The sequence below is a fragment of the Abrus precatorius genome, unplaced genomic scaffold, assembly GCF_003935025.1.
Source record: "Abrus precatorius isolate BTA unplaced genomic scaffold, Abrus_2018 Scaffold5, whole genome shotgun sequence".
NCBI classification, from domain to species: domain Eukaryota; kingdom Viridiplantae; phylum Streptophyta; class Magnoliopsida; order Fabales; family Fabaceae; genus Abrus; species Abrus precatorius.
In genome coordinates, this window is record NW_020874395.1 from 2,194,325 (window position 1) to 2,205,742 (window position 11,418).

At 33.7% G+C, this 11,418-nt stretch overlaps 1 protein-coding gene across 6 annotated transcripts; it reads left to right on the forward strand.

The window, feature by feature from the left end:
* Positions 1-310: 310 nt before the first annotated feature.
* LOC113868178 (RNA-binding KH domain-containing protein RCF3) lies at positions 311-6,929 on the forward strand. 6 transcript variants are annotated; one of them, XR_003505221.1, is made up of 9 exons: positions 384-447; positions 846-1,488; positions 1,772-2,200; positions 2,421-2,678; positions 2,788-3,054; positions 3,179-3,243; positions 5,049-5,116; positions 5,706-5,853; positions 6,556-6,827. XR_003505221.1 is itself a non-coding variant. In XM_027503776.1 (8 exons), the coding sequence occupies exons 2-7, from the start codon at positions 913-915 to the stop codon at positions 5,095-5,097; spliced, it is 1,644 nt and encodes a 547-aa protein (XP_027359577.1). In that variant the 5' UTR covers positions 311-447; positions 846-912; the 3' UTR covers positions 5,098-5,116; positions 5,285-6,099. The 6 variants fall into 6 exon arrangements, 5 of the variants coding, with proteins under 5 accessions (XP_027359577.1, XP_027359580.1, XP_027359579.1 ...); XM_027503776.1 differs by lacking the exon at positions 6,556-6,827 and having other exon boundaries at positions 311-447; positions 5,285-6,099; XM_027503778.1 differs by lacking the exon at positions 6,556-6,827 and having other exon boundaries at positions 312-447; positions 5,729-6,099.
* The last annotated feature ends 4,489 nt before the right edge of the window (positions 6,930-11,418 follow it).

Below are 11,418 nucleotides of genomic sequence, written 5' to 3' on the forward strand. Positions count from 1 at the left end.
TATTATTTATTAAAGTAAAATTAGGCAAAAAAATATTTAATAATTTATTTTTTATAAAATTTTATAAATGATATATTTAATAAAAAAATTTAAGCTAATAGCTGAATGAGTTAATATTGTATTTTATAAAAAATATTAAGTGATGTATATAAATAAATGAAAATAATAATTAAAAAGATAAGTTTTTAAAATTTATTAAAAATTAACTACAGTTATCCTGTGTCCCTGACAAAGAGATAGATATATAAATACAAAGACAAATAAATTGATGTAGGATATAGATATGATATAAGCATGATATTAAGAATTTGAGATACCATTATGTAAGAGATAAAAGGCATAAGATTGTGTGGGGTTAGTATATTAAAACACAAGCAACCCTAAGGTAACTGCAACTCTCGACCTTCCTTTTTCTCCTCAAACACGACTTTCATTTCAACCCATCACGTAAGCATCGCTTCTTCTCTCCCCAGATCTCAATTTCCCTTTTTTCTTTTAATTTTTTTAATGTCATTCTATAAATGGTTTTTAATTATTCATCAAATTTAAATCCTCTAATTTGATTGCCCCTTGATCTGGGAATTTCTTAAAACGACAACGTTTTCGCTTAATTTCTATCTGTAGTTCATACTCATTCGATGGATCTGAATTTTCTGTTCCATGTGTTGTGACATTTTGTTAGCATATCCTGCAAAACTAGTTAATTAGGTTCATACTCAATTTTTTTTTTGTTTAATGTATAATTTGACCTCAAATTAAGTTGTTTTAGCATGGTTATTTGGTTAATTATTGGATTTAATCTATTGTTATTTTTTTTTTTAATTCTTGGTTTGCGATTTATGCAGATTTTCTTGTTTTTTCTTGTAAAAGCTCTAAATTTGATTTAGAAGCTGATATCAAGCATTTGCTGTGATGGCTGGTCAAAGGAGTGGTTATGGTAAGCGCCCCCACCCTCAATCTGACTATGATAATGGAGCAAATAAAAGGAGAAATCACGGTGATGAAAGAGAGCAGTTTGTGATTGATCCAGAAGACACCGTATATCGTTATCTGTGCCCTGGCCGAAAGATTGGCAGTGTTATTGGTAGGGGTGGCGAGATTGTTAAGCAACTGAGGGTAGAAACTAAGTCTAAGATTAGAATTGGTGAAACTGTGCCGGGTTGTGAGGAACGTGTTATTACTATTTACAGCCCCAGTGATGAGACTAATGCTGTTGAGGATGGTGGCAATTACGTGTCGCCTGCACAGGATGCTCTGTTTAAGGTGCATGACAGAGTGGTTGCTGAAGACTTGCATGGTGATCAGGATGATGATGGAGGTCACCAAGTGACTGCTAAGCTGCTAGTACCGTCTGATCAGATAGGTTGTGTTATTGGAAAAGGTGGGCAGATAGTTCAGAACATACGTAGTGAAACTGGGGCCCAGATTCGTATTCTCAAGGATGAACATTTACCTGCATGTGCCTTGAGCTCTGATGAACTTGTGCAGGTAAATTGGATGGGATTTTGTTATAATTACGTTAAATTTTGTGACATTTTCAGTTGTTTTTTATTTGTTTATTAATGTAACTATCAGTGTAGTAAAGGAATTGCTATCTGGTTGGCTTGAATTTTTCCAAATATTGTAAATGCAGTAGTTTTACTTGTACTTCACCAATTGGTACCTGAATTTTATTTCTTCTGTGAATTTTTGGATACTGTTGGGTCTGAGTGGAAACTACTCACATATGTATTTTCTTATAATGTGCTTTCTATTGGTTTTGAAACTCCAGATTTCTGGGGATGCTGGAGTTGTGAAGAAGGCTCTGTATCAAATTGCATCACGACTTCATGATAACCCTTCACGATCTCAGCATCTTCTTACTTCTGCTGTTCCTGGTGTGTATCCTGCCGGGGGTTCACTCATTGGTCCAACTGCAGGAGCTCCAATTGTGGGGATAGCTCCCCTTGTTGGTGCTTATGGGGGATATAAAGGTGATGCTGGTGACTGGCCCCGATCCATGTACTCAGCTCCAAGGGATGAGGCATCTTCAAAGGAATTTTCAGTTCGATTGGTTTGTCCAACAGGAAACATTGGAGGTGTGATAGGAAAAGGTGGTGTTATAATAAATCAAATTAGGCAGGATTCTGGGGCAACAATCAAAGTTGATAGTTCAGCAGCAGAAGGAGATGAATGCTTAATAAACATTTCGACAAAAGAGGTGAATTTTTTATCACACAGTGGGCCATTTTTTCTTTCGTACTATAGATTTAATTTTATGGCATGATTTGTACTGTATCTTTGATTATGTTTGTAATCATTTCAAAAAAAGAGGAGGAATATTGATCACTCCGTGGGCCATTTTCCTGTTTGTCCTATAAATGTATTGTGGTATGATTTGTGCTGCAGTTTGTGATATTTATTACATTGTGCTAATACAGTTTTTCGAAGACACTTTCTCTCCAACAATAGAAGCAGCTGTCCGTTTGCAACCTCGATGCAGTGAAAAGGTTGAAAGAGATTCTGGAATCATCTCTTTCACTACCCGTCTGCTGGTATCAACCTCACGAATTGGTTGCCTTATTGGTAAAGGGGGATCTATCATAACTGAGATGAGGAGGCTTACAAAAGCTAACATTCGCATTATTTCAAAGGAAAATCTTCCTAAAATTGCATCTGATGATGATGAAATGGTGCAGGTAAGGGTAATTTTGTGCTTTTGTCAGGTAATGTTGTCTCTGATAAAATGTCCTAACATTCTGTTGTACAACATTGGCTCCCCTCCTTCCCAAACCCCTTCCTGAGTAGATTTCAGGAGACCTCGATATTGCCAAGGATGCTCTTGTGCATGTACTTACACGGTTGAGAGCAAATCTTTTTGATAGGGAGGGTGCTCTCTCTGCATTCCTTCCAGTTCTGCCATATCTTCCTGTTTCAGCAGATGGATCAGATGGTCTAAACTATGATAGTAGAGATGGTAAAAGACATGGACGAGGACATTCGTATTCAAGTGGGTATGGAGGCTCCAGTGATTTAGCAGCTGGTGACATTTATGGAAGCTATGGTGGTTCACAGGTACTTCTATCTAATCACACAAGAACTTGAGTTTAGGAGTATATTTACATGCAGCTGAGTTCTTCAAGTTCTTAAACAGTTATTTCTTGTTCCTTGTTTGTAATATTTTTTCATACATCTCTAGCTTGGAAGCAGCGGTGCTTATGGGGCTTATGGAAGTTATTCTTTGGGACGGTCTAGTACTGCTGGGTAATTAATCTTTCCTGATGTCTAACTTTTTGCTTTACCCTTTTCTTTTATTTTTCTTGTGTAATTTTCATCTTAGACAAATATAAGTTATCTGCTTTGAAGATGAAGCTAACATAACTGCTCTGTAGTTGGATCTTTGATTTCTTCTCTGATCCGTGAGTATTAAATTGAGATTTGAATAGTGAATCGGAAGGCTTATATTCCGAATCATAAATCAAACTTACTGAGCATAAGATTCATGATCAATAACTATAAATACCTTGAAAAGTATTTTAGCATATATAGTCATTAAAAATAATTATATAATGGCAATTTAGAGTCAAGTAGCTAACTGTAAAGCTGACAAATTGAAATATAAACTTAAATAGACATTTTTTAATATGAAAAGTAGATCAATGTTTGACTTGTATCAGTCACTATAACAAAAAAGTTAACAGTTCAAATTCAGTTGTGTAGCTCCTTAGAAGTTTAAAAAAAAAAATTCAAATTAATTGTTCAATTTATTTATTTATTTTTTATTAAAAACTTTCAAGTATCATCCTCATCGTAATCAATTTCAGGCCTAAGTGTAATTATGAATTAATTGGGCTGGTCCAATCAATTCAAATCATTTAGCCCATTATGCAGCTCATAAGCAAGCATACCGGTTTCACAAAAAAAAAAAGAAGCAGAGCAAACATACCAGTTTGTATTATTTTTCTTCATGTGGTGCTTGCTGTGCTCAGGCTTTGGGCCTCTATTGGTCTTTTGTTTTAGTTGGACTTTGTCCTTTGGGTCTTCAAATACTGTGCTGTTTTTGACCCAAATGAAAAAAAAAAAAAATCCTAAATGACAACTACCCATTTCAATTTATCTTCAAGCTCAGCTTTAGCACTGTATCTCTGTCAGTCTGTCTCACTCACCAAATCCAGTTCAATTCCAAGTTTCCAACCTTGGTCGCTTGAAAAGATTTTGCCACTTTCCCTTAGGCCTCTTAAAAATTAAATCCAAAGACAGACCCTAAAATTATGTTTGCCAGAACCAGGTCGCATGCTACCTGACCCAGTTTCATGTATGACCTGATGGTGCATGACTTGAACAATTAATCCCAGATTTGCAATTCTTGTGATTCAGATTGCGATTTGAAGTAAAAAATTGACTCACCTTGCAATCAGTATCGATGGCTCCAAGCATAATATCAAATTAAGATACAAATTGTATGATTCTTGTGATACTGGTAACTATGCTCGGATGTATTTTAAGGACTGAAGGGTTTGGTTGGATGCTACTATCAACCCTATTGGAAACTTGTGTTATGGTGGCATCTTTTAACCTTATTTTTTTTATTCCTGTTTATCGGTGCATTTATTGTATAGAAAGCTGGATATAAAATGTTTTTTTCCTTTTCTTTTTGTCCATTTTCTAGTGTTTGTTTCCACACATTGTATTCTAGGGTTTGGTACTTAACAATTCTTTTTCCAGAAAATGCTTTCTTATGTTTAGTGTTTTCCTCTACAGAAACTAATATCTAATCCATTTTTCTAGTGCAACTCATAAAGGGGTGAAATGCCTCCCTTTTTTTAATAAAACAAATTAATAATATTATGAGAGGATTTATCAGACTTTTAGAAAAATATTTTGAACTTAAATATCCTCTTGGATACTTACTTTAAATGTTTTCTGGAATCCCATTTTCCAGAATCAAGTTACTTTACATTCCTAGTTCTTTATTGTTTGCTGTCCATGTTGTGGAGGGGCTACTCTTACTGATATTTTATTGAGTGTTCCTAAATTCATCAATTCTGATATTTAGTACCTGTTTCCAGGTTGTCTAGCCAGAGCAGTCTTTCTAGGAGGAGAAACCATGCTTACTAAACATCATGAACCTCTGCAGGTAGAATACAGTTTTCATAAACACATTTATCTTTTATCTGGCAACTTCCTATAATATAGAAGAGTGTCATTAGTATATAGAGATTGATATCTTAACCTGACCAGTACCCATTTAGAATTCTGATGATATTGTTTTCCCTTTGTTCTCTTTCCCATACCACCCAAACAGCTGAGATTATGAAGCCTGCAGCCTGCCTACTGCCTAAACCAGAAGACCAGATGAACCAGGGTTTGACAAACTTATGGCCCACCCTGACGCTTCTACTTAGAGGACCCAACTTATGTGGAGACTATTGAAATTTGCCATGTCCATTTTACCTTATTTCCCAAGCTTGATAACTTGTGCTCCCAAGAACCTATATAGCTCTGGCTTGCCTTTATTTCTGTTTTTATTATTCTGGTTAATTTGTCTTTAGAACTGTAAAAAAAATCATGTAGTTTTGATAATCCAGCAGTTGTATACTATTTATTGTTTTTGGGTTTTACTTTCTCATAGTTCATGGTCACTTGCTGTATGAGCTTTTGTGTTTATTTAAGTTTCATGTTTATTCCTCCTAAGTTGACCTTATATACTTCAAAATTTGGTGGAGTTTTGGTGTCATCTGTATTGCAGGTGCCACTATTTGCCTATAATATATCATTGTGAGCTGGTAAAGCCGTGTTGCATTATTTGACTTTGAAAATTCATACTTATGGATATTGTTTTGAGTATCTTACACGACTACACCTCAGTCAAAGGTATGAAAGCTGTTCTTAGTTATGTTGTTAACTGAACTACTGATGCTCATAGTCAAATACTAACTTGTTTGAGGAAAGAAATGCATGGTCTGTGGTGATTCAGAAATAGAGGGTCTATTTGATGAATTTTATTTTGAGAATATGTTTTGAAAGCTTCAAGGTTCTCCAGAGGCAGTGACTGGTAATTTGATGTGAAAATAAACATTTATTAAAACAAGGTAAAGAAAACAAACTTATCCAAAATCCTAAAATTAGATAAAAAGATAGCATCCGAACAGATCTTTTGTTTTGGTTTCGTTTTTCAAAACAAAAAATCTGTTTTCAAAAACAGTAATGAAACTGTTCGTTTCTTTTCTTATTTGCCTCTATGACACATGCTTGGATATTTCAATTATTAATGCTGGGCATTTTTTATTTATTTATTTTTATCTCAATTAACATTCAGCTGCATTGAATTGTTTATTTTGTGTTTTTTTACTTTAAATTCTGATTGCTGGGTAGCAATTATATTGGAGTACCAACTCACAAAATGGTTGGCTTACAAAAGAAGAGATTAGCTCTCAGGCCATTGGGTCCCCTGCACCGGTCATTGATTTGAGTCTTTCAATATGCTGTCAGTGATCCAATGGCCCGTGCTAATGTGTGCCTAGTGTTTCTCCTATAATACTGTTCTCAAGTACTTGTCTGAAAACAATGGCCCAGGGATGCAGTGCCCCGAATTTCTTTTGGAGGTTTGGTGTCTTCCACTTTCCAGGTAGTTGGATCGATAAATCTAATGTTAACATTCTACTTTCAGTACTTTGGTGATGCCTGGAGATATTTTGGATGAATTGGAATTCGGTGGTTAATGTGGTAGGATTGTCTATAATAACGTTTATTGTTTTTACCGTTTTGTAATTTTAACCAAAAACACTTTGTTTTCTTCTGTGCAACTCGCTTGGTAGGCCTTATTAGGTAAGTTACTTTTTCGGATACTGTTGATGATTCCCTTCTGATTGGTGCAAAAACATCACGACTATATTTGCTTTATGATTTGGTTCACAGTATTATTATTTATTTGACTGGTATATTACTTCGATCAGCAAAAGTGTACCAAATAAATTATTTTGCTATATTCTGAACAGGACACGAGGGTTGTGATGGAACGTCTAGAGGGTAAATTAACTTGTTTTTCTTGGGTGAAATTTGGGCAGTTTGGTACATGAATAGAACAGCAGAACCAGTTTCATTCTCTCTGGTTCCTTCAAAAATAAAACCAAAATGAACTACTAATTACCTCCATTTTCTGTTTTATTCTTATTTTTAAAATGCAGCAAAACTTAAGAGTTCATGTTCCGTATCAACAATGTTCTAACTAAAAGTAACCGTGTATCCGCACAACTTGCACATGGAAATAATGAATTTGGCTGATTGAAGTGAGGCAACATTGTCTTGTAAGAGTGCGTTTAGTGTTGATTTAAAGTAGGTAAAGCTTTGAACGTAAAAAAGTTAAGCTTATAAAGTATAAATTCATATTTATTGTGGTATATTTACTTCGATTCATATACTGTTTTACTCTGAAGAGTCAAATTTGGGGTTCTCTTTGGTGTTTATGTATTCAAGCCATCATACAGTTTTCAAATGGCAAGAGAAGCAACGAGGTTGACTGTGTGTCAATGATGATGAATGTTTTTTGGCATCTTAAACTACGGAGACGAAATTTGTTAACAAGGGAAATGATGGAGACGAATTCACTTCAACATTTTTAAGCTGTAATAAATTGAATGTTTATGTAAATACAGTCCACGATTCTCGTTAGAGTAGAGGCAACTATGCTGGGTATTTTGTCACTGCTGCGTTCACCTTATATTTATCCATGTAAAATAAAAGTCAACTGATTTTTCTACGAAGTATAAAAGAAAGTAAATTCAAGTGATAAGTTACAAAATGGTAATATTTAATAATTGTTAAGGTAAACATAATTTTGCTATGTTATTAGGAAATTGAAATTTTCTAATAAACTCATAATTTTGCTAGCGATGTAGTTTTCTCGATCGTACAAACATTTTAGTTGAAACTCAAAATATTTCATTCAAAGGGAACTTGATAAATGGGATTATATCATTATATGGGTTCAAGAGAATATAAGTTGATTAAAATATAAACTTAAGGGGTTTGATTTTGGAAAATGTTGTGTTCTTAATTTTTGACGTTACTTCTAATTACAAAAATGTTATTTTTAAAAATTTATTCAAGAAACATTAGAAATAAAAAAAATGAAACAAAAAATATTTTTAAAACTAAGTGGTTCTTAAATTGCCCGATATTAATAGTTCGTTATATAATGATTCATGTTTTGTTTTCATTCCTTAATAAGAAAAATCAGGCATGGAGCATCACATATAACTTGATAATGATGAAGGATAATATCCTAGATGAGAAGGTAACCGAGGAAAGTTGTTACTAAAGCGATATCTAACTAACAGAAATTACTGGAGAGCTTTGTATCCAATCATATAGTAACACATAATAACCAAGTTTTGAAGTTTTAGGACAGAGATTCTATGCTTTTCCTAAGGTAAGATTCGCACATTTGCCAGAACATTTAAGCTGTATATCTTTATGGCCTAATGTAGTAAATTAGATCTACCTAACTCCATGCACAAATCACTTTTTTTCAACTTGATCAACAGTACAAGAAGTTGAAGTGAGGTGCTGTTCATTGAACAAAGCCTAGTTCTTCTCTTAAATGACACATAGAGTGGTGATATGTGGAGCTACTCAGAAATAGAGTGATGGGGTGGGGATGCATCTAGTAAAGTTCTCATATTTCTTGGTTTCTTCACCGATGCACAGTCACATCCAACAATAAGAATCCTCTAGAATACTCATTTTCCTTTAGATAAAGGACAACAATTGGACAGTTATAGAGCTGCCCCCTCTGAAGGAATTGCTAGGACTATTAATGCTTTGGGTTGGCATGCCATGTCAAGTGGCATAAGCATTTTTTCTTTATATATACTCATTAGACCCTTTATGTGCTTCAAAGTTGAAACCTTATTCGTCTGTTTCCTGCCAAGAAAAGCCCTTGAAATCCAATAAGCTTCTTCTTCTCTACCAGTTATCTCAGAACCCCTATTAGAATCCTTGTTTGTTTGTTTTGTTGTCATATAGAGGGGTCTTTTCTCCTCATTCTAATAGGGAATGTTGTCTTCCTCATTTGGGAAAGAAAAAAAAGCTCTATACTTCTGAAATTATGGCAGTGGTGGGCTCTATTTGATTGGTTACACTAATATGATTGTGTACCTTGTTTTCTGTAAGAATGATATGTTCCTAGGATTATTGAGCCTATTTCTGCTTATGGTAATTCAGACTTCATCTAATGTCTTGCATGTGGGAATGAGGTCATGTAGTGCAGCCAAGGATGACTTGCCGGCAGCATTGTGAAGACCTATAGTTCTTCATGTTGTTATGTTTGAATGTTCATTGTGTAGCCTTAGCACTCAAATGTAACAAACTAGTTGTCCGGCAAGTCGTCTCTGGCTACATAAAGGCCTCCTTCTCTCATGTTAGATCTTTTGATGATATAGCCATATGTATTGGACATGATCAATGGTGAGACTTATTGATGCACAGATGCTAGCTGAACGCAATGTAACATAACTTGGACAAATGTATATTTATACTGGTGCTGCTAGGAACTCATTTAAGGTTGGTTTTCACACCTCGTTTTTTTTTTCTTTTTCTAATAACTTGATGGATTTTGCAGATATCAACATTCAGTTGGTGTTGAATTTCCCTCAGCTTGTGCTTTGTTTATCAATGCCTCAAAAAGTAGTTACTAAAATTTTCTTCAAAAATTTTAAATCAGCTTGTTGTAGCATTTCCATCATATAGCGTTGCCTTTTTCATATTTATATTCTTTTTTTATTTGTACAGAAGATGACTGATTGGAACCATCTAAGTAATTTGGTCATGGATAGAGAGAAGACTTTGAGGCACCGGTAAAAAAAAAAGAATGACATAACTTTTAATTTAGTAAAAAGTTAGACTCTTTTAATTAATTAATAATAGCTTTTTAAATTTAATTTTTAATTGAATTTAATAGTATTGTATGATCTATGTAGTTGACTTCACTTATTGAAATAATAAAATTTGGTTGTTACTTCACAGATATATGTTTTCCTGATAAATATTGTATATCTATCTATATTATTTTCTTTTCTTTTGTTGAACTGACTTAAGTATTGATATTATGTATAACTTCATTTTTTGTCCCCATCACAATGTTTTGTTCTGTTAATTAATACAGCTAATAAATGTAAGAGCTTTCGTTCAATAGTAGGACTTCTCTTTAAACAAGTAACTTAACTTACAATATTACATATAAGCTCTTGGAGATTGAACTATTCTTTCGATGTTTTCAAAAGATTCTAATCCATTAGTTTCATTGTTTCTTGTGCTGGGATGCAATATCTTTAGGCCTTAATCTTGAATAACATTATCAAATTCAGAAAAGCAATACCAAATAACACTCACTATTGAGTATTCACTTCAGATTTGACAATAAATTAAAGAACACTAGGCAGCAAAATTGAACAGGTTTATGATTAATTATTATTCATTTACCAAATTACAGTTTAGCATCTGTTACACCAATATTAGAGTTGAGGGTTGTTATATATTAAACAGAGATAGAATTCCATCAGAATGGTTTTGGAAAAAAGGGGTTCTATGTTTAGAAAGTAGCATGCTTTAACGTCCATTCACTTTATGCAGTTATGACCCGACATAAATTTAATGTTAACTGTTTAGACATGGCTTTCCAGTATCGACAATCAATGCTCTCACATGGTGAAAGGTTTAAAACTATAATTTTTATTTGGGCTCGATTCCCATAAACTAATTTTCCCTTTCTTTTCATTTTTTCTCATAAAAGGAAAGTGTAAAAAGTAAAAGTGAAAGTTTTAATTTCCTCTCAAATTTCACTTTAATTTATCCTGCAAAAACTTTCCTCATATAATCTTGGGTTTTAAGTGTGCTAAATTAACAAGAAATAATAACAATAAAAAGAATTTACTTATGTACCTATAAAGGGATATAACCTTGTCATAGTCCTGCTAAGTAGAAAGAAAAAACACTTTTCTAAATTCTAAATTCTAATAGCTTTTATATGTTGACCAGATGAAGGATTCATAGATTCAAATAAAAGGCTATATAATTATCAATAAACATGCTTGATCAATACACAGAAATATATGGCACCCCATAAATTAAAACAATTTCTCCTTCAACCTTTCCTAAGATTTTATTTACAATCAAAATGTGGAGAAAAAGAAAAAATCTGAAAAGTTCCCAGAAAAGGCATATTCCACACACACAAATCCAACGTTGAGTTGAGGAATAGAAAGGGAAAAGGAAAAGAAGGAAAGATTAGAAAGATATGAGACCTTCTCCTACAAGCAAGCCTAACATGAGGACAAGAAGGCCAAGTGTGATGCATTGACTTGGTGATATGATGGTCTGAGAGTAAGCAAATAAGGTGAGGAAAGCACCAATTGATCCAATCAAAAGAGCCATCATGTT